Source organism: Atractosteus spatula, chromosome 7, assembly GCF_055471065.1.
Source record: "Atractosteus spatula isolate fAtrSpa1 chromosome 7, fAtrSpa1.hap1, whole genome shotgun sequence".
In the NCBI taxonomy this organism is placed as follows: domain Eukaryota; kingdom Metazoa; phylum Chordata; class Actinopteri; order Semionotiformes; family Lepisosteidae; genus Atractosteus; species Atractosteus spatula.
Window position 1 is genome coordinate 32,411,654 of NC_142712.1, and position 27,269 is coordinate 32,438,922.

Here is a 27,269-nt window from a genome sequence, read left to right on the forward strand (position 1 = left end):
AATGACAGGCTGGAGATGACTTTACAGCCTCGCTGACAGTTTTATTGCCCTTTTCATTACAGTGGGGCATGCCACTCATGGAACAGGGAGACAGCTGGTAAGGCAGAGAAAGTGCAGGCAGCCGCTGGACACTGAGGAGGGATTCATGTTGTTTGTTATAACTTGTCGAAGAAAACTCAGTCTTCACTCAGGTTAGGAGATTGTCAAACAGAGATCTTTAATACAATCAGCTGAAGGGGAGCATATCACAGAGAAGGGGTTTCCCCTAGCACTCAAGACATGCTCACTGGACTGAAGTTATACTTTCCTTTTTATACAATAAAAGTAGGCAAGACTTTAACATATCAAAGGAACATACAGGGAAAGGAGCAGTGTCAGAAGTCAAACAAACAGGACAGGGAGATGCCATTTGGCATCCTACAATCTGTTTCATTTCTCTCTGGTTGAATGGGTGTGAGGAATTACAGGCTTTAGAACAGAAAACCTTTCCCGCGCATAGTCACTGTCCTGACCTTTTGACTCAGTCTTCCACAACTGATTGCATTAAGTTTGTGAATACTGTTGTTTGTTGTAGTTGATCAATGTTATTTTAATTTAATCAAACCTAATGCATTATTATTTTAATTATCATAAGGGAAGGTTACATACTGTATGTCTTTTAACAGTGTAGGTCTTTTAACCATGCATACTATATACTGTAGTACATTATGCAACAGTATAGGGATGGACTTAGTTATATGTCCTTATAACTAAGTAAAGTTAATTTACTGATATGTAAATTAGGCTAATTGCAAAGGTTCTCTGCACTGACACCTGTCAAGACTCTACTGTATATTGCAGACTCACAAAATATACATGCATGTTGTATGACAGTCTCCCATATTACCATTTCTGACTGGTTTCACCTCTGTGTTAAACATTCGTTCATTCTAGCAAGCGGTGAAGAAGATATTCAAGTCTGTTATTTAACTAATGTAAGTTGTGAAGTGCCCGTGTTGATATCTGTGTGAGTCCTAGACTCTTATAATGAGCCAGGCATTGTTCATTGGCAGGCCCCTGCACTCTGATAAGTTAGTTTTATGTGTGGTAGACATGGCTTCTGAATACGTTACATGGATGCAAAGTAATAATACAAAGCATTATTACTGATCACCAGAGGGTGTTAATAAGTTAGCAGTTAACTCTCAGTGGATTGTTCTGTGTAATGGCTGGGTCAATTTATTGAGTGACAAACACAAGACACAGAGGTTACTTAGGCAGCAGACCTTCATTCAAAATATTTTTTTCTTCCAGAAATACAATTAAAATCCTTCATGGTTTTTACAGTATAACTTTTCTTTTGTAAAAAAAAAGACAAATCTTGAAATGAGAAGTCAAACTCTGGAAAAAAAAGTATCCAGAAAAAAATTCAGAAATATAGAACGCATTCTGAAGTAAAGGCAGAAATTCCATAATTTTGAAATTATGGAGGTGGGGGGGGGGGGCTAATTGGACAGCAGGTCACCTCCTCCCAAATTATCTCAAGTCCCCAAAAATGGGTGTATTACTCCTGCGTACACACACAAAGGTAAGGATCTGGAACAACAAATGATTTCAGGCAAGATCTGTGGAAAGCTGGACAGAACCCATATCAAGAGGGCCTAGTGGTGTTTCCTTGGAAACCCAAACAATGTGAGAGATGTCATGACCTACGGGTATCCAGTTGTCCTGTTGTGATTGTGTACGGTGTCTTTTCATTGAGATAATCTGGAAACACTTTTGCCTTGCCTTAGAGTCCTGTTTAAGGAACACCATCTGTGCCGTTTAGGGGAAATAAATTAGACTATGCTGAGACAATTTGTCACTGTTAGAGCATCGGCATGGGACTCACACAGGTGAAGAACAGCCGAACAATGCGAACTGAACCTTGATTACCTTCAGATCCTTATTTTCTTAAGTTACATACATCTGAATGACCAACATTTTGATCAAAGATGTTTGGTGATGTGTTCCAATTTAAAATGATCCCTGTATGTTTTGAGCATGGTGCTGGTGTTATCAGTTATAGGAAATGGCCTGCAGCTCACAAGACGGGGTTCAAGTGAAAATAAAGGTAAGTGCCAAAAGATTGCTTTGTAATAATCACATGTAGTACAAAATAAACAGGAAAGGGAGAAAAAAAACAGTATTTGTGAATACCTTTGGAGTACACAGGTTTCCCAAACACAGGTATAATCAGTGAACCAAGGAAAGTTCCCATCAGATGTGTGAGGCAGGAAGTTTTGAGAGTTTACTTTCTAATGACAGAGGTTAAAAGGTGTTTACATTTCTGGGCAGAAAGCCAGTCTCTCACAGCCTTGTTGTAGCATAGCAGCTAGACTCAAGCACAACAAGAGAAAACATTTTTAAAAAAACAAAACAGGGTGCAAACTACTGATCCTAGCGATAAGGTTTGACACTGACTAAAATGTCGATGATAAAGATCACTTCTATCAAATAAAGAGTTCTATTTCCAAAAACCCCCCACCCACCACCCGCCGATAGAGGCCGAGTCAGTAAAAAAGTTTGGTCTGTTTTTCTGTCTGGGAACCATGTGATAAAGACTGTTGACATGCCCTGAAAACAGTCATCTCTGTGAAGGCAGGAGACATGCAGTGGGTGTCGTTTTCACATTTGTATAAGGTGTGAGCTGGTCAAAGTTTGCTCTGTGAAATCATATCGGCTTTAAATGGGGAAAATTGAAAGTTCAGTCCCCAACCCTAGGACAGATAAGCCAGTGTCATAATTGTTGCACGAGCGCTACCTTTTTAAATCTTTAAAAAAAAAAAACATGGTTACCATGAGATGGCTGATGCACTTTTTCCTCGCTGTCAAGGAAAGCTTTAAGGTTCCTTTCATGTCTTGAAATTTGCAGACCCTGTTCCACAATTTGTCTTCACCACTAACTCTGTGCAACATGGTGCTTTTTCCAAAATTATACTGCATGTCAGCATTTCACAATACCAGTCCTTCCTGCTACTGCACCCTCTAATTTCTGTTTCATCTCTGACCCTAATGACTTCATTGAACTAATTATTGGGATAAGAAGTCAAATCATCAATTTATCAAGTCTTAACAAGTGGCTAATTGAGTACAACCTGTAAAGGCCTACTGAACTGAAGTGGCCATTTCTGCTATTTGTTCAGTTCCACTGACATAGTGAGGCCATGTGATTTTTGGTCCATGTGCCATGTTTTAAATATGCGTTTTGCATTTTATTAGCTAATGTTGAACCTTCATGGGTTCAATTCCTGACTGGGGTGCTTTCTGTGTGGAGTTTACACGTTGCATGTTGTCCCTGTTTTTGTACGGGTTTTCTGTGGGTGCTCTGGTTTCTGCCCAGCTTCCAAAGACGTGCTGGCTAAATTTATTAGTGTTTCTAACCTGTCCTGGGTATAGTCCTGCCCTGTGCCCTGTGTTTCCAGGACTGGCCCCAGGTTATCATGACACTTGCCAGAGATACGTAGCTTTCTGGTAATGGACAGGTGAAAGAATTCCCATCTCCTAATGAGCTGCTTGTGCCCGATCCACAAATGGAATGAATTGGTAGGTCAGCTATTTGACTTGCCCACTTTTAGGCTATTGCTGGCAGTGCTGCGGATACAAGATCTTGGATTTCCATTTGTCTAGTCGGGAAAAGCTGACTGGCTCTAACACCAATTTTCAGATGCTTGCCACTGAAGTTCCCCTACAAAATAATCTCAGTGCACAGAACACGAGGGTTTCCTAAAACCAGTCTTTAAAAAAACATCAAGAATGGTGAATCGCTCCCTCAAAACAAAGTCTATTTTTCTTTACAGAGCCCTGTATGGTTCTGTAAACCACAAGAAAAAAGCTCCCCCCCCCCCCCTTCCCATAAACATCTTGACTCACTATACCGGCTACAAACAAATGAGTTCCTCGAAAAGAAGTTAAATATGAAAGAGCAGGCAGAATGTGCGAATGCAAAGGCAGTTGAAGACAGATGAAGCCACTGAGTTTTCCCCCTCTGTCTTCAGGATTTCCTTCATCTCATCTCATGTTCTTCACGCCTCTGGTGCAAGGCCAGTCTTCATCTGAGAGGAGGCGACAAACTTCATCCTTACAGCAGTTCACAATGGCACGGGTGGAATAGCGATACGTTCGGCACATCACCTTCTATTTCGGAAGCCGGCGTCCCTCAGTATCGGCAACAGAACAGTTCGGCAGGAGAGAGTGGCCAGCGAGGCGAGGCTCAGTCAGGTGCCCGCCACCTGCTGGCTCCTTCTCTCGGGCCCTTGCGGTTCATACCGGGTGGACAAACTGGTACACCAGTCTCTGGGAGATATCCGGCTTGCGGATGATGCCCTTCTTGTAGTACTGGCGAATGGAGCGGCTCAGTTTGTCATAGTTCATGGCTGGGCGGTTCTTCCGAATGCCCCAGAGCCGCGCCACATGAGCTGAATCCTCAATTTTGAAAATCCCTGCAAAATGTTATCCACCAATTAGGCCTCAGAAAGAGCACACAAAGGATAGGTTACAGCAAACTCTGCAGCTGTGCAGTTTCTCTTCACACTGTGATCTTTGTGACGCACTTTCCAAAGGTAGCCTGTTCTAGCTCAGTTCTGCATGAGTGAAGTGTTGTTTGCTCAATCAGCTCAAGTGAATTTGGATTTTGGTCTGTACTCACTGACCATTTGAATTTCCAAAGGAAGCCTACTGGACCGTTGCTCTTTAGGACCCGAGATACACAGCCTTGACTTCATGTACAGATGTACAGGAAACAGACAAGCTCTGGTAGGATTGACTGCCTGTTCTCATCTCAGACGTTCTTACAGTGGTATATTCAGTGATGACCAATGTCATTGGTGTGTCAGTGTGGAGCTGGGTCAGAACAAGATGGCGGTGCCGCAGGGCTAGATGCCAGCTAGGACAGACAACCTTCATTCTTATTGTCTGAGCCATTTCAAGACTTCAGTCCAGTAACATCTGCATATACTTAGCTAGGGCTTAGTTCCACTGAACCAGCAGCGGAAGATCATGTATTGATTTTAGTAACTGGAAGTGTGTAGAAAATGCCCTGAAGTGTAAATTATGAGTCACACCAGTCAAACTCTGTGACATAATTTAATCCTTAATTGGACTCATAATGTGCTAATTGACCTTGTTTTTCAGCTCTGTTTAGGATCTCAGAAAACCATTAGTTTATGTACAGATGGGGGGCAGGGAACTGGAATTATAGAGCTTGGTTTGAGCAGACAATACTTCTTTGATCTGGCTAAAGCCAGTGTACAGGAAGTTCCATCCTCTGCCTGACACTCACCTTTCTCCTTATTGAGCCAGCGGATACAACGGCCATAACTGTGTGGCTTCAGCAGCAGCTCCTTCAAGAACTGCCACAAGTGGATTGGCTGTCCCGAACAGGAAGAGTCCGCCTCTGTTGCCGACCAAATGTCATCACTTCCTGGAAACCAAAGACCAGAGACCAGGGGTGAGTTACAATGGAAGCAATCTCTCAATTCAGCCAAAATGCCAGACCTCTAGAGTTTCATTGCTTCTGTTGTAAAAAAAACCTTTTTGACTGTCGGTCCCCCCCCCCACTTTGTTGTTCGTGTTAATATTGTAGATGAAAGAATGTAAGACAGTATTTAAAGCAGCATCTAATGAATACATTTTCTAATAGATAGATAGATACTTTATAATCTTAATCTATTCGTTTTTGGTATTATGCCTACAGCAAATGAAATGAATAAAATGAAAATTCACCCATTTTATTTCTATTTGCTTCTTAGTTTCAGCTTCTTTTGCTTCAGGTTATTCCTTTGTTGACCAGTTGTGGGAAATCATTTATTTAAAAAAACATCATAATATTGGTATACTGTAGCTACAGACAACTGGTGCCTCGCCCATGCAATTTCCACACCTGTCTGAGTCACAGAACTCTTGACAGATCTTCAGCTCACAGTAGCTCAAGAGCGGTAACTACTCCCAGGAAATGGCTGGATGAGTTACCTGGATAAATTTGCTACCAAACCCCTAATTAGCTGGATGGGTACAAGGCCTTCTGGCCGTTTGCAATCCTTCTTGAGTTAGTGGGTGCACAGAGCTTCAGTGGGATCTGTTTCCATTTTGTGGAAGGTTTGTGGAAGAAGAAAGGGCTGGAAAGGAGGGTGGAATTTACCAGAAAATTTGCTGTCTCGGGGAGAACATTCTTCCTTCATCCATGCGGCTGTAGGAGGAGGCAAGAACAGAAAGTGTTTGGTCAGGGATGACAAGGTCATGTAGATCACAGCGCACAGCAGGACACAGTGCCACAGTGAGGTGAATTGCACCCTGCTGCATTAAAATGAACAAAGCTAATGGAGAAATAATGCCTCTCTGATGAAGTATCAACCCCAAACCTCTCTGCCTGATCATCTCACTGGGGGGGGGGGGGGCTGATACAGACCGTCTTGCAGAAAGCTGATGTTTAGGATATTTGAAGGCAATGAAACTACAGTACAGTATATGTGCAAATGCAACACTTTTTTTCTGTATAAGTGTATGTGTGAAGGGGTGCGTCTAATACTTCAGAATTAAATGATCTATTCTTTGCACTTTCAGGAGTCAGCACCAATTACTTTGTCTTGAATATTGTCAAGCGACTGCTGCTCAGTAAGACGTCACACAAGAGTAAATTCTGATAGCAGGGCATCAGATGTACATGCAAAGTGTAAGTGTTTTAAATGTCCTTTTTTCAGGCTGGTGAGGGTTAGGGGAGAATAACATGCTCGTCTGAGAATTAGGCCATGTGCCATGTGACATTGTTTTACGTTGCCATAGAAAAGCGTGATCGGCCATCTTGGGATTCCCAGTTCATCCCGCATGGCAGACATTATGACATAACGCCTCTTCTCCCATTGCCGCCCAGCCTCAGTGTGCTGCAGGCCCAGGCGTACCTGACTTCCAGATGTCCAGGTGGGCATACAGCACGTCCCCACACAGCGGAGACCTCTGTCGGAACTCCTCCTCGCTCATGGTGCACAGGTCCTTCCCGTTCAGCTCGTGGAAGGCCTTCCCCACCTGGGGCAGCCGGTACAGGTGCTCCGTCCACAGCACCCACTTCTGGACGTTCCCCGGGTTCCACTCCATGGGGTCTGCGGAGAACACAGCCAGCCATCGTCGTGAGGCAGGTTCCTTTCGGATCCTTTTATTTATTTTTTTGTAAATAATACAACTAAACTTCTCAAAAATGTGCAGTACAGTATATACAAAAACTCTGCACACAGTGCTCTAATACACGGCTGCTGGTTTTGGTTCTGGCCAAGCTCTCAGTTACACAATTAAAGCTTTAACTGGCTTCAACAGGCTTCATTTGAACGGTGTTTTTAGCTCTCAAACATATTAAACTTCACCTTTTGACTATTGCATTTCATCCGTGTTTCATCCAAGTCAGGGTTGTAGCAGAGCCAGAGCTTTATCAGGCAAGCAACAGGAACAAGACAAGATACACCCTGATCCATCACAGTACAGACCAACACAAACACAGACATGCACACAAAACGGGACAACATACAAACACGCAGATAGCTCCGCAGGTCCAGAATTGAACCCAGGGCCCCAGAGCTGCAAGACAGCAGTACTAACCTCTCCTCCACTGTGCTGCCCTATTGCACCTTATGAGTAACAAAATCTCAAACCATTTAGAAAAAAAAAATCTAATTTTCCAAGAGCTTGTTAGTTGAATTAAGGCTTCCATCAGGTAATTAAGCCCAAGTGGAATGAAAACCAGCAGGTCCAGGACCAGGACTGGAACCCCTGATCAACTCTTATTCAGTCGCAAACACCTTTTTTTCAATTACCAAAGTGCAGATAATTTCAGTGCCCATTATCTTTCTGTTGTAGAATTCGCAGGAGTAGTAGTAGTGAGCCTATTTTTATGAGCCTGTATCAGGTAATGGAAATTACATAAACTTTTATTCTGCCTTGATTTTATTCACACAGGCCCACACATGAAGTTACATTAAATGTTATATTATTCATTGTGCCATATTGTTAAATATCATATTAAGTAGACTATAGCACGTTTCTGTTGTGCTTTGTCAGGAACATAACCTTATAGCTCTACAAAGCCTAATGCTGATCAAACTGCTGCGCACAGGGAGTGTTATTGTAATGATGAATTTGATGTAGCTTATTCACATTTCTCTGGGAGACCTGTTCCAGGGCATTTTGCAATGCAGTGTGAACACATGTGAAAGTCAACAGAGAGATTTGCACAGGGTGGAGTGATCTGCCCCATTCTGATGTTCGCTGCCCATAAAATACAGCGCTGCACCTGACTGCCTGTGAAGGGGGCTTAGCTGGACGTCATCAGAGCTGTACAAAAAACATGGAAAAGGCAAACAAATCGCCAAAGTGTGGCCTCAGAAACACCCCGTACTCAGTGTTTGCACTGTTACATTTAACCACGCGTTTTTGGAGCATGAGAGAATTTTTTGTGGAGAATTTTGTGCATTTTGAAGGCAAACATTAAGGCTTGGCACGCCCTCAGACTTTCGGAAAGTCAGATTCCCATGGCGGCACAGCAGCCTTTAAGTGAGGTGACTTAACTCATGTTTTTTTTTTTATAGCATGGAAGAAAAGTGTAACAACGGGAGGCTGGGAAAATGAAAGTTTGCTGAAAAACAAAGCGGAGATTAATACTGTATGTGTTACTTGTCTGAGCTTCAGTGAGAACTGGAATTGGGTGCAATTTAAAGTCACAATGCAGCCATGAATTAAGGTGGATTATGAGTTTCAACAAAGCGTTCAAGAATGCACTTTGCATTGTACTTTGTACAGTTATCCGTCAGTAACGGTTATCCGTCAGTTCTTATGGAAGATCCCGTTCTAGTCCTAGATACAGCCAGGGGATGGCTTTCTTTTCTGTTATCTTGTAGGTTGGCACAGGCATCCAAACCAGGTGTATATTTCTTACTAGTTACACTAATCTGACATAACCTTATTCTAACAGATTGGTTAAATTAATGCAAAGATTGCCAAAGAATTTTTATTTTCAAAGTGCTGCTGTCTATTTTAGATAGGCCTTTGTTTAATATATAAAACACCTATAAGAATGTTGCAAAGTACTGCACTGTCTTTTACTTTAGTGCACGTTTTGTAAGAGGTTGCATTGCTGCTTGGTCGGGAGAATTCTCTGCACTAAGAAATCCAAAAATGATGCTAACACAACGTTGCCCAGCTGGGGACGCCAAAACATTTTCAGCTACTGCCTAGATCGGCAGTGCAGAAGTCCCAGATTCCTATTGGAGTTTGACTGTGATTGACTGCTAGAGTCTGGCACTGCGGAGCAGTGGCTCTGTGGCTAAGGATCTGCGCCTGTGGCTGGAAGGTTGCCGGTTCAAATGTTGTGGCCGGCAGAGGAATCCTACTCCGTTGGGCCCCTGAGCAAGGCCCTTAACCCCAGCTGCTCCAGGGGCGCCTTATAAATGGCTGACCCTGCACTCTGACCCCAAGCTTCTCCCCCTGTCTGTGTGTCTCATGGGGTATGTGAAAAGACAAATTCCTGATACAAGAAATTGTATTGGGCTAATAAAGTGATCTTATCTGTTGTTCCTTTCTGCTGTGCGAGGCCTCCGTGACAGAAAGGTCACTCACCAGGAGTGATGTTGAGCAGCTTGCAGGCCGTCTCGATGTCCTTCAGGACCTCCCCCACCACCATGCTCTGCACCTGCTCCAGGGAGCGCTCCTCCATCTGGCAGTCCAGCTCGGGGGACACACCCAGGCCCGGGCTGTCGATGACGGGGCATTGCTCGGGCTCCTTCCGGGCGTCCGGCCTGGGGCCGACGTGGGCTCCTTCGGGGACCTTGAGCAGCCAGGCCGAGTCCTCGGTGAAGAGCATGTCGAAGCAGGAGAAGTAGACTCCCGACAGGCTGCGCTCAGGACACAGCAGGTCACGGGGAGGCTTGGTGTCCTCCAGGTCCCAGGTTTTCAGCTCATGGTCCTCTCGCTCCAGGATGGTCAGGGAGCTCTCCGTGAAGCTGGCTCGGCTGGGGTGCAGGGCGCTCGTGGTCAGACCGGCATCTGAAGTCCCCATGGTCTCTGCCATGCTGCAGGGATTCAGAACTGACCATTAGGGAAAGAGGCTCCACTGCTCTCCTAAGAAGGCAGTGATCCACACATAAGCCTTGTAGCAAAGGACAATTGTTGTTTCCCACAGGTAGGGAAGCCTGAAACTTTATTTCTATTCCAAACCAGGCAGTACTATTGTATTCAATACTCCCATATACCAGAACAGAAACTTCATGTAGACTGGGTTCTGGACTAATTAGGAAGATTACTTAATGTTTTCTCAGTAAACACACAGGGCACAGTTTGTACAAGAATAGTCAGCGTTACTATTTCTTTATTGTGCTGCACTTTAAACGGCTGCTCTTTCTCTTTCAAAATGGACAAGTCGCCTCCTGATCTCGGAAAAGGAGGTTAGTGTGTTATCTTAGGAAAATGAGATGGGATTTACCAGGCTTAATTAAAGCTTGTCTAAACGACAGCTTTCATCATTCTTACACTGTATGAACTCTTAAAATAGAAAAAAAAACAAAAATTCTCTCATGCCAGCTAATTTAATACAAGTACTGAAGTCAAAGAGATTTCATGACTAAGTTCTTAAATCAATATTGACTTACACATCGTAAGGTCTTTCAGTTAATTCACCTATTGAATCTTACTAATACGGATTACAGTTTGAGCAGAGGTTTTCTGCCCGTTTCGTGTTCTGCATGAATCGGAACGAATCCATGCTGGAATATGTAAACATCGGAAATATTAAAGCAAAGGTGCTGCTCATTGAGTGCTCCAAGTGCGTAAATGGTAAAGCAAATTCGATTTCTATTTATTCAAAGGCTAATATGGTAAAACAAGCATTCAGAAAAGGATTAAAGTAAAGCTCACAGAAGAAATGCAAATCAGCTTACCTGGAAAACCTTTAAATGCTCATCATTAAGATTATTAATCCATAAATTAGTAACCACATTACAAAATCCTCTGACACCTTTTACAAATATGCTCAAGAACTTCGTAAAATACTGTACCACCCTGCATAAAACTGTGTCATTGAAAGATGCTCGATTTTTCTTCGACCTGCTAAAAGTAAATTTGCTGAACAGTGTTATGGTTGTCAAAGACTTTTGGAAAAAAAAACAATCTTTACCTCTTTTGGAATAAACGTCTTTCAAGACGTTTACATCCAGTTCAATCGCAACAGACCATTAGTAAGTAGAAATCACTGATTTTTCAAGTTTTGAAACAGCTGGGTTTTGTGAGCTCTGTATTCGCTTTACCCCTGGTGTAGATGACAAGGGCCAGCCTGATCTCTGCATCTTTTTATTGGCACTGTTTTTCAAAGGGGGTGGGTTTTTATTTCGGTCTCAGTCCAAAACAATGAGAGATGAGCAAAAAAAAGTATTTCAAGGAAGTCACTGGGTTTTTCTCATAAGTAATGGAGTTAAAGGGATTTGACTGAATCATTTACTTGCGGGTCACCACTTGCCTACAGGCCTCAACGTGGGGCTGGGGGAGCCCCGTCCAGCCCTGGGCTGCAGTTACGTCCAGGTTTCACACTTTTTTCTTGTCCCTGACCCTGCTGTCTGTGAGCTTTCCAGACGGCTGGAGTCGGTTTTCTTAATAAAACCAAACAAAAAGTCCAAATCCGTTTCTACTTCTTGGGCAGGACACTTTGAAAATGAGACCTGACAGCGATGTCATTCCTTTCCCTCGGCTACTCGAGGCTGCCAGATACATCGGCTTTGTTAGGGAAGGGAGCAGCTGTGGTCAACTGCAGGTACCATAGCAATTTCTCTTCCTCCTGAAGGAGTCCTCACAGGCCAGACCGGCTGTTTTTGTTTCTCGCAGTGCTGGAGTGAGACCTCAGTTTGGAAAAAGAAGACGTTTCTTTTGCTTACACTGGTTGGTTAAGCATCCTCTGCAGGTGGGCCTGGCTTTGAGTGAGGCTACACCGCAAGCTGTTAATCTCTCTCATTTTCCGCCTTTATTGAGGCCAGTAGAGAGGAGAGATTCTACAGCCTGAACTGCCTTTTGCCCAGGAAAAAACAGGTGAGCATGTGGAGGTATTTTAGGTTGTAGATTGTTTTATCCGAAGAGAAGGTTCTTTGAAGGCACTGTAAGAAGTCTACGCTGAATCTTGGCCCTCAGGCTGGGGCACGCTTAGACAACCTTTCAGCGCAGACACACTGTATATTAAGAAGTATATAAAGATTGAGATGCATATTTTCACAGTAATATTCAAATTCGAGCTGTCAAATGACCAATTCCCACTTTTGAGTTTAGCTTGTGAAGAATAATTGTCGAAGTTAGAAAACAACGAATTTGGAAAGCCAGCTTTGAAATTGAAATCTGTTCAGCTCTACAATATATCCGTTTGGGCTATGAAAACAAGTGCCTGACTGCCTGTGTCAGGCCATAGTGTCACAAAAATAACTACATTTAACAAAATATCAATCCCTGTATCTTACATTCACGCCTTGCAAATAATTGTGCATTGTTTCAGTTTTTACAATAAGAGTGTTGGGTTTTACACATCCATCTCTCCTGCTTTCAATACAGAGCACAAATTCTTAAAATTATTATGTTTTATCTCTGGCCTTGTCCACGTTCCTAGGACTGTTTGAAACATACTGTACAAGACTTCATGCAACATGACAGCAGAGTGGAAAAGTCTTTTCCCCAGCACCTGGACAAGAGAACACGATAGTCAGGGCCTGATTTTAAACAGTTCTTGTTGTTCTGGTTATTTTTGCACAAGTGAGCAGGCCAGCAGGGTTCCAATCATCTTGCAGCCCATGTGAGCTGGCACTGGACAGGGCTACGAAAGAAACTCTGAAGCTACTCCCGGAGGTAACCCCCAGGAAAACGAAGCTATCCCTTCTGAAGAAGCTCCTTGCTCATCTAAGTTCCTTTCTTGCTCTCCCTGTCAATTTTTCCTTTCATCCCTCCCCCCCCCCCCGCCATCAGAAGGTCTCAGACCTGCTCTTTTCTGTTTACCAGGAGGCAGCCAGCAGGGCACAGCAATCCCAGCATGCACGCCGTGTGCCCTGTCTGTCTTGCGACAGCTTGTGTTAAGCCCATTAGGCCAGCAAATGTAGTTGTTTTCTTTCTTCTGAGGGGAAGAATGAGTGGAAAAAAAGAATCTTAGGCTCTCCAGGGAAAGGATTAAGCCCTTGACTGATCTGTAAATGAGTTTGGTTAAGAACTTCCAATATTCATTTCAGGGAATTAGGGTTTGGTCCATTTCCTTGGGAATCAGCCTCAGATCTTTCAAATAGGATCCAAAGCTCATACAGATAGCCTGCCTGGGAAACTGAATCCTACTGGCCAGACCCCTTTTTTAACCACTGTGTGGACTTCTCAGTTGGTTTTAGGGTCTTCAATTTGAAAATCATGCCATGCAATTTAAAGTGAATTTTAACAGAACTTTCACGTACGCTTTAACAGTTAAGACCCCTTCCTATCAGGTTCATTAGGGAATGATAGATCTTTCAGGCTTACAGCTGAAGTCTCATTAGTTTTGTTTAGAGTCATTTATTCGGCATTATATTCTAGCTCTCTCTTCTGTGGACTAGAATTTCTAGACTGACCCATTATGATGACCGAGGACATTGTCCTATACAGTAGGTGATACTTTTCTTCAGATGAAGAAGACCGTGGTGCAAACTACTTGATCATTACATCCCCTGACACTGCTCATAAGAGTAGAGGAGTCAACTCCAGTGTTCTAGCTAAACTCCTCTCTAAGCAGTCTGGTCTCCTTTAAGTTGCCTTTATTTCAGCTGATGAAGCTGTTTCTCTCTCCTCCCCCTCCTCTGTGTAGTGGAGCTGCTGTACCTCACCCAGGCTATTGCTTCAAGGGTGGATGCAAAACCCCTCCTATATATAAATCCCTTTGGGTTCCTTTGGAATAAAAAAGAGCTACATAAATTGAATTGATTATTCTTATTTTTTCAGTCGGCTAAACTATGTGTTGTTTAGATCTAAAGATAATCCACAGTTTTCTTGAAATAAAATGTATTGAGGCTGTTTAGAGACATTGAGGCATGCTCTATGTCTCCATTTTTCCAAACTGGGCTGGTGAAGAAAGGGGCTGGAACAGTCACTTGAACACACTGCAAAGCACCTGAAGCTGGCTTTGTGAGCACTGTCTTAGAGACAGCCCTGTGAGTCTCATTACAGCACCGGCTGGATTTGCAGGACAGTGTGTGTACAGAGCTATATGGACACAGTGCTGTCCAGTGGTTAGGACTGAGGGCTCACTATGTGCGGACCTGGAGTTCAAGCCCTAGCTCTGCAGCTGACGCACTGGATCTCGGTGGTCCTCCTTTGCACAAGGGGCCAGAAACGGAAGCTGAGCAGCACGTTCTTATAGGATATAGTTCAACCCCCTTAGTCTCATGGAATCTGCAGAAATGGGGGGAATGGAAATGGGGGTGTGGGTTCTGACAGAAAGGGGGAGTGAAAATGGGGGGGGGGGGGGGTGCATTCTGCAAGAAACGGGAGAGCCTTTCTTACTGGCCCACAACCGCCCTCTCTGGGAAAGAGCAGTTATACAGTAGTTTGGACCACAGACCTCTTCCCTCACCAGCCTTTCGTCAGCAAGTTCACCCCACAGTTGTCCAGCAGAGCCTAGCACTGTAGTATACTAGATCTAGCCCTCACTGGCTGTGTTAGTACCTCTCATTTTTACCTTCCAGCAGGTCAGAAAGTGAGTGAACTTGACTCCTGAGCAGCCCGGCTCACTTCACAACCTCGTTTAAAATCTCCCACACTGACACACACCTTTCCTCCCTAGTCACTTTCTATGCAAACAATTACAAGCCTGGAAAGAGATATGTGTGGTACAGAGCACCCCCCACCACCCCTTTGACTCCTCCTATTTCTAAAATACGTTTTTTTTTACTCTTGATTTTGGACTTAGCTTGTGTGTACACTGGGGTGGGGCTGTTTGCATTGGACGTGCGTGGAGCTCCATGTGCCCTTCGCAGTGTTGACAGAGAAGTTTTCAGGATTATTTTTTTTCAAGTCGCAATACTTCTCACAGGGGTGAACTGTGCCGCTGTTGTGTGTGAGATGGAAAGTGAAGAAACAGTTATAACCGTTTCGAAATGCTGCACCAAAACACCTGTGCACTATTGCGGTATTCATGCTTTAGGCAAGACCCTTGAAAACACTAGACTCATGAGTGAGATAAGCCCCAGGGGGGAACTGCAGACCTTGGAAGGAGATGGTGAGAATATAATTAATTCTAATTACCTACAGCAGCCAGGGAGTGCCAGAGATGGGGCAAAGCTGGCCTCGCACCCCTTCACCACCTGGGAGAGCTGTGCTTTGCCCCACCAGTGATCCCCTTTTACTAATCAAAAATTTTTACAATTGGTCTGGGGACTTATGATTGACCCTGAATTTGAATCTCTTTTCCGTTACTACATTTCCAATGTGTGAAAAGAGGTCGTGGCACTGAGGTTTGCTTTATAATTGTTCACCTAAAGGTACGCGGGAATCCTTTCTTTCTTTTCCTATGGTTTCCCGAAGCCTCTGTGTGTTCCACTACTGTTCCACTGCTTCCCAGGCCTTGCCTCCAGCCGGTTGTTTTTCCCAGTGTATGCTGGGGGAATAGTTAAGGACTATTCATTTCACATCTGTCAACAGTGTCAGGACGGGACAGTCAACACACTAGATGCCAGCTGGATTCAGGATGACCGTTCAGGCATTCCAAATCAGGTTATGGAATTGAAAATATGATTGAGGGTCTTTGAATGTCAGAATAAATAATATATATAAAAATATTAGCATAGGTCCTGGAAAGCTAAAATTTCTTGGAGGTTTATCAATGAGTATTCAATATGGACAGCTGCCTTGGAAAATATTGTTAGCAGTTTTTCTGGATCTTGTTGAAGCAGTGCATTCTGGTCCTAGAACACAGCAGGCAGGCATGTGAAAGGCAAACCTCATGGAGTCAGATTTTGCTTCATACTCTGTCCCATTCCCAAAGCCTACATAGTGACTGAGGAAAGTTTTAATTGGGCAGCAGCCAGGGCTGTTTTTTCTGACGAAGAGAAAATGATCTCAGGAAAGAAATAATCTTTAGTCTTTATTAAACAGTTTTTGAACCAGCTGTTTGACAGAGACCTACTACGTACAACCTTTTGCATCCAGTAGTTAAGAAATGCTTTGGTCTGTCCGACAACACTCAGAAGTAGGCAGAAATGCTAAAAAGAGATTTGTATACTATAGTTTTGTGACGTGAAGCAATATTAATACTTCAATTCGGAGTGTTAGGAACTTGAAACACAAAAACATATAGTTTTGTTTGAATCAGAGGGTGGAGATTTGGAAAGGTGTGCTGGTATTGTTCCAGCTGTTTTTCGTGCGTAACTGAGCCGCGCTTTAAACGCAAAACGATAAGCTGAACATTATCAGCGCTCCGGCCTTCAGAACACAACAAGGCCTAAAGGTATGAATGAGAAATAAAAGCTTAGAAGAGGAGCAGGCTGTTATGGGAAGGAAAGGTCAAATTGTAATTGCAGACCATGATAAAAGAACAAATGACAAGGAAGTGGGCCTGAAAAAAGGAGAAGAGAATTTGATGTGGCTGAATAAATACTGAAATCTTCCCACTCCTGGTTTGCGGGGATTAAACCAGAGCACAATGCCTGGACGCAATAAGTCAGAAAATAAAGGAAAGGTCCAGGAGGGGTCACAGCATTGACAGAAAGTTCAAAAGGCCAAAACTGGATGTCCATCCATCTGATTGCTACAGAGTGTGCTAGAGTAGGCGATGGAGCTGGACGAGTTGAGAATGAAATATGCTGCCATGGCTGCAGAAACAGTCAGAGACGTGAGCACGAGTTGTACTCATTGGCCATGCTTGTTTCTGTTTCCCTGCACTGCAGTCTCTACAGGCTATATCTCGAATGCACATTTGGCATTGCTGAACATAATACATTAAAAAAAAAAACATTGTCCTAAAAACAAACATTGTGCTAAAATCCTATTTAGCAGACCCTTTTATTCAAAGCGATTTGCCCATTTATACAGCTGGGTGTTTTACAGAAATACCTTACTTAAGGGTGCAATAGCAGTGTCCCACTGTATATTTAAAGCTCCAGTCATCCACAGCCCTGACCGCTCCTCCTTACTGCTGTCCCAGCAATGAACTGATAGATTGGACAGTACTAGAAGGCAGTTCATTTTTTTTATTAAGGCAGATGAGCTACCCAGTAACTAGCTGGCTTTTGAGAGATCAGGTGCAAGTAGGGAGCTATGTCAGTGAGTGTGGGCTGCAAAGGAACAAGTAAGGGTTAATTCCACACTGAAAAGCAGAAAAAAACACAACATTTCAGATGCTGAGTTTCTTAAAGGACCAGTGTTGTTGGATACCTTTAGTCTAAAGGACAGATATAACCAGGTTTTATACAGCCAAGGTTTATATTAGTAGTCACACTTCACTTGAATGTGATTTTGACGACGTTTAAAGGTGCTACAATTTATGAGTTGCAATATTATTATTCAGCAAACAGAACACCATGACCATTGTTTCAAAAAAGATATCAAGTAAATATGTATTAAGAATAAAATATGAATCTTGTCACAGCAGAGTTCATAGATCTAGAGTTGAGGATAAGGTTAGGGTTGGGACCAATGTGAATAAAACTTTTCTCATAGTGTCCTGTTTTGTTCACGTTTTTGGTGTGCAGGTGTTCATATTTTCCAGATAATCCAGGTTAGGAAAAAGAATATAATTGTTGATCCCATATTATCAGTGCATCCATGGCAAAAGGGGTTATATCATTGTTATATCAATGACATATGAAGTTATTCAGTAAACAAATGTGGAAAAGGATTTGAGATGAGGAAGCATATTGGTATATGGTATATTCAGTATGTAGTACTTCACCGATGGGTTTCAGTAACTTGTGTAGTGCTAATCCGCACGCCCCCTATGTGCACACTAGGTATAAAATGTCTTCTCAGAAAATGTTGCTGCCTCTACTAGTTAATAAAACAAGTAATACAAGGCGGTTACTAGAGAAAATCCTTAGACAACATAAAACAGCAAGTAAAAAGCAAAAAAGAAACATAGCTGAAAGGAATTGTTATTTTTATTGATCTCTGAACATGTGTATCTTCTGTCTTGTGTTATCCTTGCATTCAGTTGTAAATCTTGTAAATCTGTCAACGCAAGGATTAAGTTTTGGCTTTTTGTTAACAAACCTGTTTGCTCACAGTAATAGTTTCAGTGAGGTTGAATTCCGTCATGAATACTTGCACTGCTGTAAATTGGCAGCTTCCTGTCAGGGTATATAGTAATTGTACTTTGTGGTACTTGTTAACCGTTAAATTCATACAAGATACTACAAGAGGTACGATATACTAATGTAACAGTATTAATTCCAGGGAAAATCACACTTATTCTTTGTATTCTTTTTGACCATTTCTGATACTGGAACCATCACACACAATGGTCATAGCAGTGTGGGATTTACTGGGTCCTACTCTCACCCCCTCCTCCTCTTCCACAAGTCTTATTCAAGAGAAGCAGCTGCGCTTGTCCGTGTCTCTCAGGTTCCTGCAAGTCTGGGCTTGCTCCCCAGAGATAAATATCTCCAGCAACTGGCACCTCAGTTAAATTTTGACCCCAAAAGTGCGTCTGTGTCTGGACAATCAGGTGGTGGCAAAGCAGCTCCACACATTGTCAGGAAAGTGTATTATTTAAAGAGTATGCTTGCTCACTGTTGGCACATTTCTGCCTGTGAGGATTCCTGCATCTTTTTTTTCCTGCACTTGGACAAATTCTCAGGTTCTTAGCAGTAGTTTTGTTTTTTCTTCCTACTTTTTCCTGTGTTGAAGTGATTCCAAGTGTCTTTTTCTCTCATCTTTAGAAATGGGCTTCACTGAGGATTGGATTATGCTGAGAGCGAACTAGAGAATAGCTGCCCAGACCATTAGATGTATTTTGAAAAACACATTGAGGTGGAGCAGTGGTTACTGCTCTGAACCTCTGACAAGGCTGTGAGTTTGCAATGCACACACTACTGTCGTATCCTTGAGCCAAAGAGCTCTTTCACGCTGACAGGGATCAGCACAGTTAGAATTTGCATTCATGGAGACAAGAATGTGTGATAGACACGAGTCTCAGTCTGGACAGGGTGAAGTTTTTGTACTTATACAGCCAACTGCACCTGCACCAAGTGATATAGGACTATGGTTTGATAATAGTTACAATTTACTGTATTGAATACTACATTAGATTGGCAAATTATTTCTATGTGATTAAAAGTTACCTATAGATTTAATGCAGAATTTTGAAACCATAAACTAATCTAATTTCCTTTGTTTTGAATGCATTCTACACTTCACCGCTAAGGTTATATTTTTAACGGCTGCAATTTTGTGACCAGATTGTCAAAGACTTTTTCCACAAAACAAATCTTACGTAGAACCTTTATTAAAGATTAACATTCTTTTGAAAATCAGTAACTCTTTGGAAATTCTAATGGGCTGAGTCCATTTCTGATTTTTCTCCTAGAAACTATTCCCTGTGGCTCAATCTAAGGTACCTACAGAACAGCTGGCGGAATGAGTGGAAAAATTATTGAGTATTATTAAAAAAACTGCTGTATGCTGCCGTTAGGTGACAGTTTGACCTACAGCCAAGGAAGGGTTAATGGGATCCACCTTTGACATGTAACTCTGGCTCAACAGGTTTAGATTTTAATCTTGCGTTTAGAAAATAATTATAGTTGTTATTAATTTTAAACATTTGCTTGTGCGGCAGAAGATTCATATAACACTACGGAAACCATACACCATTTACATTTGTAACGAACTTGCAGAATCAGACCAACCACGGTCATACACTCTCGAAAACAAAAATGCTTTCAGTGTGGAGTTTTGATGAGGGAGTCAGCTCAGACAGGTTGAAGGAGCTTAAGATAATTTGCGTTTTCGAAAACCCTGCTTTAGTGGCTGCTTGCTACAGAGATGTGTTACGCCACCCGGAGATGACTGAACCAGGTCGTGTCATTGCTGCTCATGGGTGTGACGGTCAGTACTGCTGACTCGTACTGTGGCTCTCAAGTCGTGGGTTTGATTCCAGACTTGGGTGCCTCCTGTGTGGGTTTTTGCATGTTCTCCCTAGAGCTTCAGCTCCTCTCTCGCCACCCATGCGCGATAGATTAATTGATGTGTCCAAATTGTTCTTGGGAGTGTGTACCCTGCGGAAAGAAACCAGTCCCAGCTTGTGAGCTAATCTCCTGGGACAGGTCCCTGGTTGCCGCTATCCTTAACAGAAGAAATTGATTTTCTGATGAGAGTGGTTCTTTTTTGGGCTTCACGAAAGAACTATATAATTGTTACAGTTTAAGAAAGTCCAGTGCTGTCTTTCTAGTCTTCAAGAAACCTAGCCTTCAAACACAGCTGGTTAACCAGTGTGGTCAGGACTGACACCACAGCACTGCACAACAGGTCTGAAGATGCGTATTACTTACGAGTTGCTCTTCAAGCCAGAAAAACGCATTAGGGGGTGTAATTGTGTGGTGAGAGGAGGTGTCATAATTAAAGAGTAAAAACACTGGGAAAACAGAAGATCTCTTAAATGAAAAGATTTTGTCTTATTAAAGGCACAGGCAGCCTGTCTTGTCGGACCACTCATTGAGGAGCTGGGCAACATTGGTTAACACCTGGTTATCTGTTGTAGAAAAAAATGTTTTAATTCTCAAACTGGGAATCTGTGCAAAAAGCTTTCAGTTGCAATGTCATTAAAATTGGATGAATGTTTAAGACCGTTTACTACAGTTGTCAGTATATCTTTCTGCATTAAAGAACCTGTCTCTATCGAGACAATTATATATCCTTTTATGAAAATGATTCTTACAGTAGGTGTGATATGTTTTTTTGATATCTGATTAATGATACTCATACTGATTATTGTTCGTGCTTATGGTGAAATAGGTATATTTCGGCGTATGAAGAGTATGTAATGACAATGCTGTGTATGATTTAAGGTAGCAGATTCTGTATATACTGTAGATATCTGAGTGTGCTTTCTTGTATTGCATTTTCCATTATTTAACAGTTACTGTATGAGGCACAGCAATGCAAATGCAGCATGTCAGTTTCTCAGATTGTGAGAACGCTGTGTCCTTTTGTAAAACACTGTTTTTAGGCTACATTACAGAAAGATTTTTTAAATATGCTAAGGAATTTTCTAGAAAACAAATGTAATGTTAATGAAAGCACTGTACTCGAGTCTCCCAAAGGCTTGATTGCCATTCTCAATAATTACTTGCAGACTCTCAAATGCTTCCAAATTGTGATCTAGAGCATAAAATGATGCAAAAGCGACATTACATTGAAATACATTGAAATTCAGGCGGAAAGAGTTAAGTCTGTTTATGCAAGGCCACTGCCTTTATGATGAGAAAACTTCCTCTCCTCCGCCTGTTCTCGCCTGCGTCACTGGACGCGAAACGTCAGTTCCCCAGCGGTGGCTGATAAGGTCTGTTTGCAGATGGTGGAAGAGCCCTGCGACCTTTTACGCACACACACGTGTGGGAACAGCTGCACTGTGGGACCGGGGGATCCACCCTCTGGCTGGAAAGACCATCAGGAACACCTGACAATTCACAAGGAGCTGGGCTCCTTGGTGTCAACCTCTGCACACCAGCACCCCCAGCAGGCTGGCTTTCTTACTGCAGAGCAAAATGAGCTCCACTTCCTTCTGTCTCCAAACAAAATCCAGTTGCAACTCAGAAAGTGGGCTTAACCCAATAAAATATGAAATATTCAATTGACCACCCTTCTCAGGTGGTTAAGTGGAACCACAAGTTCATAACTTCTAACTTTAATCCTAATTCCCCGTAGCAAAACTGTATACAGATTTTTGTATGTAATATTTCAAAGTCTTTAAGTTTTTATTGAATTCAGTGACACACTTAACAGGATACTTTGCAAGGCTCTAGTGTGGATTCATCTCCAGAGAGTGTCCAATTCTTAAACTGCGTTTAACCAGATAAATGATTTATTCCTCTTTTCTGGGTTTGTTTCATCTCTGCCTGGAGCTGCACCTCTGCTGGTCTAGTTGCTTTTTTAGTGAAGCGGGAAACAATAGTTCTGAAGATGATTACGTTTGTTTTTAGGCTTTTGTTTTTCCTGTAAATCATGCAAACATTAAACTCTATAAAAGGCTGATATACTGTACTGGTGTGTATTCAACAAGCTATATGTGTAGCAATTCTATCCTGATCAGTATGTTTATCAAAAAATAAGATGCATGTATATTGGATATATTTAGGATCTAACAGGACAATAAACTGAAGATCCAAACTTTATATAGCCAGGTCTAGACTTGTATATGAAGGGTGAAAGAATGATGGATGGATAATCTCTCAGTTAAATTGGATTCCAAAGTGAAATTGGCACTCATTTGGGCAGGATAAGAGTTTTTAAATCTTTGTGATTAGAGCAATCCTTCAGCTCTAGATTGCATTAGGGACTGGCTTAACCGCTTTGACTCAGCTTTGAAGGACAGCTCCCAGACAAAGATTTAGGAGGGCTAGAGGCTTTGTTGGGGAAAGCAGAAAACCACAAAATTGTATGTTACTAAACCATAAAATTGTGTAGTCCTCTACCTTTTCAAAACTGTAGAGGACTACAGTATACAGCGGCACGCTGTTAAAACCAGAAAAGAAACAATTTTGTTCAGACTGAGATGTCACAAAACTGTTTTTTGCTGTTGCTTCATTAAGAAAAGACATGACTGAGATCAAGCCTTAAATATAGTGTGTGGTGCTCATTGTGTCATTGTCATTACAGATCCATTATAATAAATAAATTAGTTCTTATTATAAGCACAATGCAAAATTAATTTTAGGGCTGAAAGACTTGGTTTAGTCCAAGATACTCTGATACAGACATGTTTTGGCGACAATCCACATGTTATTATACAGTACTTATTCATTTCTGCTAGGAGAGTTACAGTATGATATAATGCACATAAGTGCATATTTTAAACTCATGATGGTAAAAAAAAGTTGCATAGTGCAAAAAAGCAAAAAAAAGTGTACAGTGGCATAGTGTCATTGTAAATGTACGGTAGTGATATAACATAGTGCAGAAGATTTTCACTAGTCCACACTGGGTATTAGTGCATGGCAACTATGTTCCTGGGTTGGTTTTCAGTCTACCTGCCATTTCCTTCAATAGTGTAATGTCACTGTATCACAGAGCCTAATTGTTTCAATCATACAGATTATTCCTTTCAATTCAGCTTGATAAAAATATCAAGACAAGTTATTGTTTACAGTTTGTATGGTCTTGCAAAACCTGACCAAAGGGTACAATAGGACCCAGTTATAGTTTGTGATTTTCAGCAAAACCTTTCAACAGGAGTGCATATTCCACATGTGTGAAACAGAATTCAGAATTCAGACAGTGCTTCTCAAATTCACGAACTTCACAGATGGTGCACAGTCGGATTGGAAGAGACAATAAACAGCACAAATATTCAGAAAGTGATATGAAACATACTAAGCAAAATGTGGGAATGAATTCTAATTTACATGTTTGTGTGTTTAGAGAAAATTATTTTAAAAAAATAATTCCCTGAGGGAAATCGCATTTCTTATTCATGGGTTTTCCCATGCTAACTATTTTTCTTTTAAAAGAAGCCTCTAGTGTTTCAGTGTCACTTGCTTCAACAAGAACTAATTAGAGCCAAGTAGAAAGGTACTGTACAGTAGGATGTTTGTCCTTGGTTTCAAACACTTTCAAAATGAAAAGCGGAAAAGTTGGTTACAGACTTGTTTCTTCTCATTTACAGTACGTGTTCAACTCCTGTGTCCCGGAGTCATGTGAATGCAATGCAGGCTCACTGGTTTGCTCATAGAGTTAAGTCATCCAGTAAGTCATTAGGGATAAAATTTCATTCCCTTAAAGTGCTCACATTTCCAAGTGAACCTGATCACTTTGACACTTTTGCCCAATTAATCTCATTTTGTAAAGCATGTTAGTAATGTCACCCCTATAAACAGACTGTGCATAAAGAAATAGTGCTCTTTCTTACCATGCAACGGGAAGAGCTTCGCAGATCAGTCGCTCTTGGGGAGCTGAAGTCCTCTGTCTCTTTCAGTTTGCAGAAACGGGATGCTCTTGCCTCCAGTCCAGAAATGGTCCAGTCAATGGCTTGACTGCTCTGACAGCCCTCTACCCCGAGTCTCAAAAAAAAAGCATCCAAGCGCAGCAGAGAGCGCCTGAGGTCTCGCGCGCAGGTGATGGGAGGAGAACAGGTGTGCTGGACGGATCAGAATGCGTCAGCGGCCCAGTTCGGTCTTCTCCTGGTTCGGGGGGGGGATCGTATACATTCGGCTTACTCTTACAATGCTCACCTTACTGTGAGCAGCTCCTGGCCTGGAGCAGGGGGTGCTTTCAGAGTGCGAGGCAAAGGCAGGCAGCTCTACAGGTTAGGTCTAAGAAGGGGCATGCCTGTGAGTGCGTGGGCGAGCTGGCGGGCTGGCGGGCGAGTTCCAGTCAGGCTAGCCCCGTTTTCCATCGGCCAGTGTGCCTGAGAGTGAAGCAATGCCTGCTCCATGGACTCAGCTCGTATTTATAGAGAGACCTTATTTACCTGAGTAAACAGCATGTGTGTGCCTACCTCAGTCGGAGGTATTTAAATATCTCGGAGAGGGCTCTCTTTCCCCCTTAAGGAAGAAACGAAACTTTTGTTTCCTTCTTATTATTTAACTCTTTGTTGGCCACAGCTGCAGGCGGGGAGAGTGAGGGGAGGAGGGCTCTGTGTGCTGAGAAATGAGTACACAAGCTGCTGGGAATAGATGGCTCAGATGAAAGTTTCCTCCTTGGTTCACAAGGGCACTGCTGCTGCAGCTTGGTTATTTTTCTGAGCTAATCTCTCCTATTCCCCCCTTCTCGTTTCTGCTTCATATTACAATCGCGATTACAATTCTCAGATTACAAGATCTTTGATTTAGGGGTCTGCAGAACTCAGGCTCAGGAATAAAATAATGGCTATCCAATTCGATTGATGTTATTTTCCCACAAGAGGTGTAGCTTTGATTCTCGGCTGAGTAGTTGTCAAACTTACAGCTTGGCACGCGCTGGAAAAATAACATTTCCTAAAATATCTCCTAATATCTGTTTGGTCCTACCTGCTAGAAGGCAAAACAGAAGTATTCACCCACAATTTGTAATGCCCTGTGATAGGATGCGGAGTTATTTAAACACAAAGGCTTTTTGCTGGCTGACTCTTTTGTAAATATGATCATATTTTCTGGTCTGCGGGATAGAGATCTTGAGTGTACTACATAATTTGAATAGTTTTAAATCGTTTTTTTAACGTTTTGTCAGCCTTTTTATTTCTGAAAGGGCGTGTTACTCTTATTGAGACTTAAATTGTTTTAAATATACAGTATAACTAACAAAGGAATGTTAACGAGATGGCGTGGTCAGTAAAAAAAACGTAATCGCACATGCATTGTGATTGTGGATCTAGAATTCCACTACATTGTTTACCAATGTGAAATGACGTGTATGTAACACAATGCCAAGCATAAAATGGAGTAAATACAGCTTAGCAGATAGCATGGCCTTGTACATCACACAGATGCACATGAATAGATTCAATAGTGGGTTTAGACAGATGGAGCAAAAACTGAACAGTTGTGTTTGGCATTGTAATGTAGCAGGGTTGTTTCATATGTACTGTATATATTTCAAATATGCCCTTCTAAATATCTAGGTAAAATCACAGTAAGGTGTAGTAAAATTCAATTCAACTTTATTGTCATTAAACTTACACAGGTGCATAGTATAATGAAAAGTGTTTCTCATTAGTCACTCAGGTGCATTATATAAATAGGACAGAAGATAAGACAATAGACAGTAACACAATAGCAATAACTGTAACATGTAATAACATAACATAAATAACATGTAATCAAGTAATCAAAACTGTGCAAAATTCCGCAAACAGAGCAAGATCACAGCAAAAGTAAATACAGCAAGATCACCACAAAAGTGTGAAAACACGGTAAGATCATGGATAGGTGATCTGTGGGAAATCTTTTCAAAGTGTATAGGAAATCTGCAAAAATCCTGGGCAGATTCGTAATAAAATAAGAAAAGTAAGGAACAAGAGGAGGCCCGTCTGCCTATCTTGCTCATCTGATTGCTAATAGTTAACTGCTCTGAGAATCTGATATAGCTGTTTCTTGAAATAAAAACATAAAAGCATTAGCAGAGTATTAGCAGCAGCTGCATGGCAGTGAAGCTTCTAGAACTCCACAGTCCTTTCTGTAAAGGGTTGCTCTCAGTTTCAGACGCACTTCCATTTACTTTCCAATTTGTCCTCTGCCTCGTGTCGCACTGCTCATTCTGAAAAGAAATCCGCTGGGTACACTGTGTCAGGGCCTTTGAGGGCCTTTTTGAATACTTGTCTCGGGTTCCCTCATAGTCTTCTGTGTTCAAGTATAAAAACGGTTAATTTCCTTCAGATTGTCAGTGTTGGACTCTCAGTTCAGACTAAAGAGACTCCGTTTCTTCAGTCTGTCAGTTTGGGACACTCCCTTAAGCCCCAGAATGTATCTGGTTACAATCTAGACTGACTCTAGAGCAGCGATATCTTTTTATAATGTGGTGATAGAAAATGTAGAATTATATTGTAAATGAGATCTTACTAGTGCAGTGTACAATTTCAACATCCCTTGATATAAACTCTGCACTTTTAATAAGAACACAAGATTCACCATGGTACAATAGAGGTCTGTTATCACCATTTCTCAGCCCCTATTCTACAATCGGTTTTATAGAAGGGTATGAAGGATATTCTTGATTACATATTTAACAATCATATGAATCAATTAAAAAAATGTTGATTTTAAGTTTTCTGGAGGAGCCAGTTTTGTGTTGTGCACTGCACTGAGCCTTGTTCCTTAAATGGTGGTGTTCACATCAACTCGATGTAATGCTAACTAAAATACAGTGCACTCTAGAAGAATGTGGGCAGTGACGTCTAAACTGGAATTTTCATTATAAACCCTAGCAGTCATTTATCACGAAAAAATGTAACTGGTAAGTACGACTTTTAATTATATATATAATTTTTCCTTAATTTGATTTAGTTCAGTTCAACCATCTTTGGTCAATGAAAATGATATTCTGAAGGAGAAAATGTATAGGAATAATTGGCTGACTGGAGTTTATTTATGACGGTCAGCTGTTTATTGGTG

General features: G+C 41.9%; 1 protein-coding gene across 1 annotated transcript; it reads right to left on the reverse strand.

Moving 5' to 3' along the window:
* Positions 1-3,953: 3,953 nt before the first annotated feature.
* Positions 3,954-24,185, reverse strand: spdef (SAM pointed domain containing ets transcription factor). The gene is made up of 6 exons (XM_088922238.1): positions 24,092-24,185; positions 9,616-10,067; positions 6,915-7,112; positions 6,158-6,205; positions 5,300-5,440; positions 3,954-4,460 (listed from the first exon to the last, which is right to left on the reverse strand). Exons 2-6 carry the CDS (start codon positions 10,064-10,066, stop codon positions 4,282-4,284), a joined length of 1,017 nt encoding a protein of 338 aa, XP_088778364.1. The 5' UTR covers position 10,067; positions 24,092-24,185; the 3' UTR covers positions 3,954-4,281.
* Between the last annotated feature and the right edge of the window lie 3,084 nt (positions 24,186-27,269).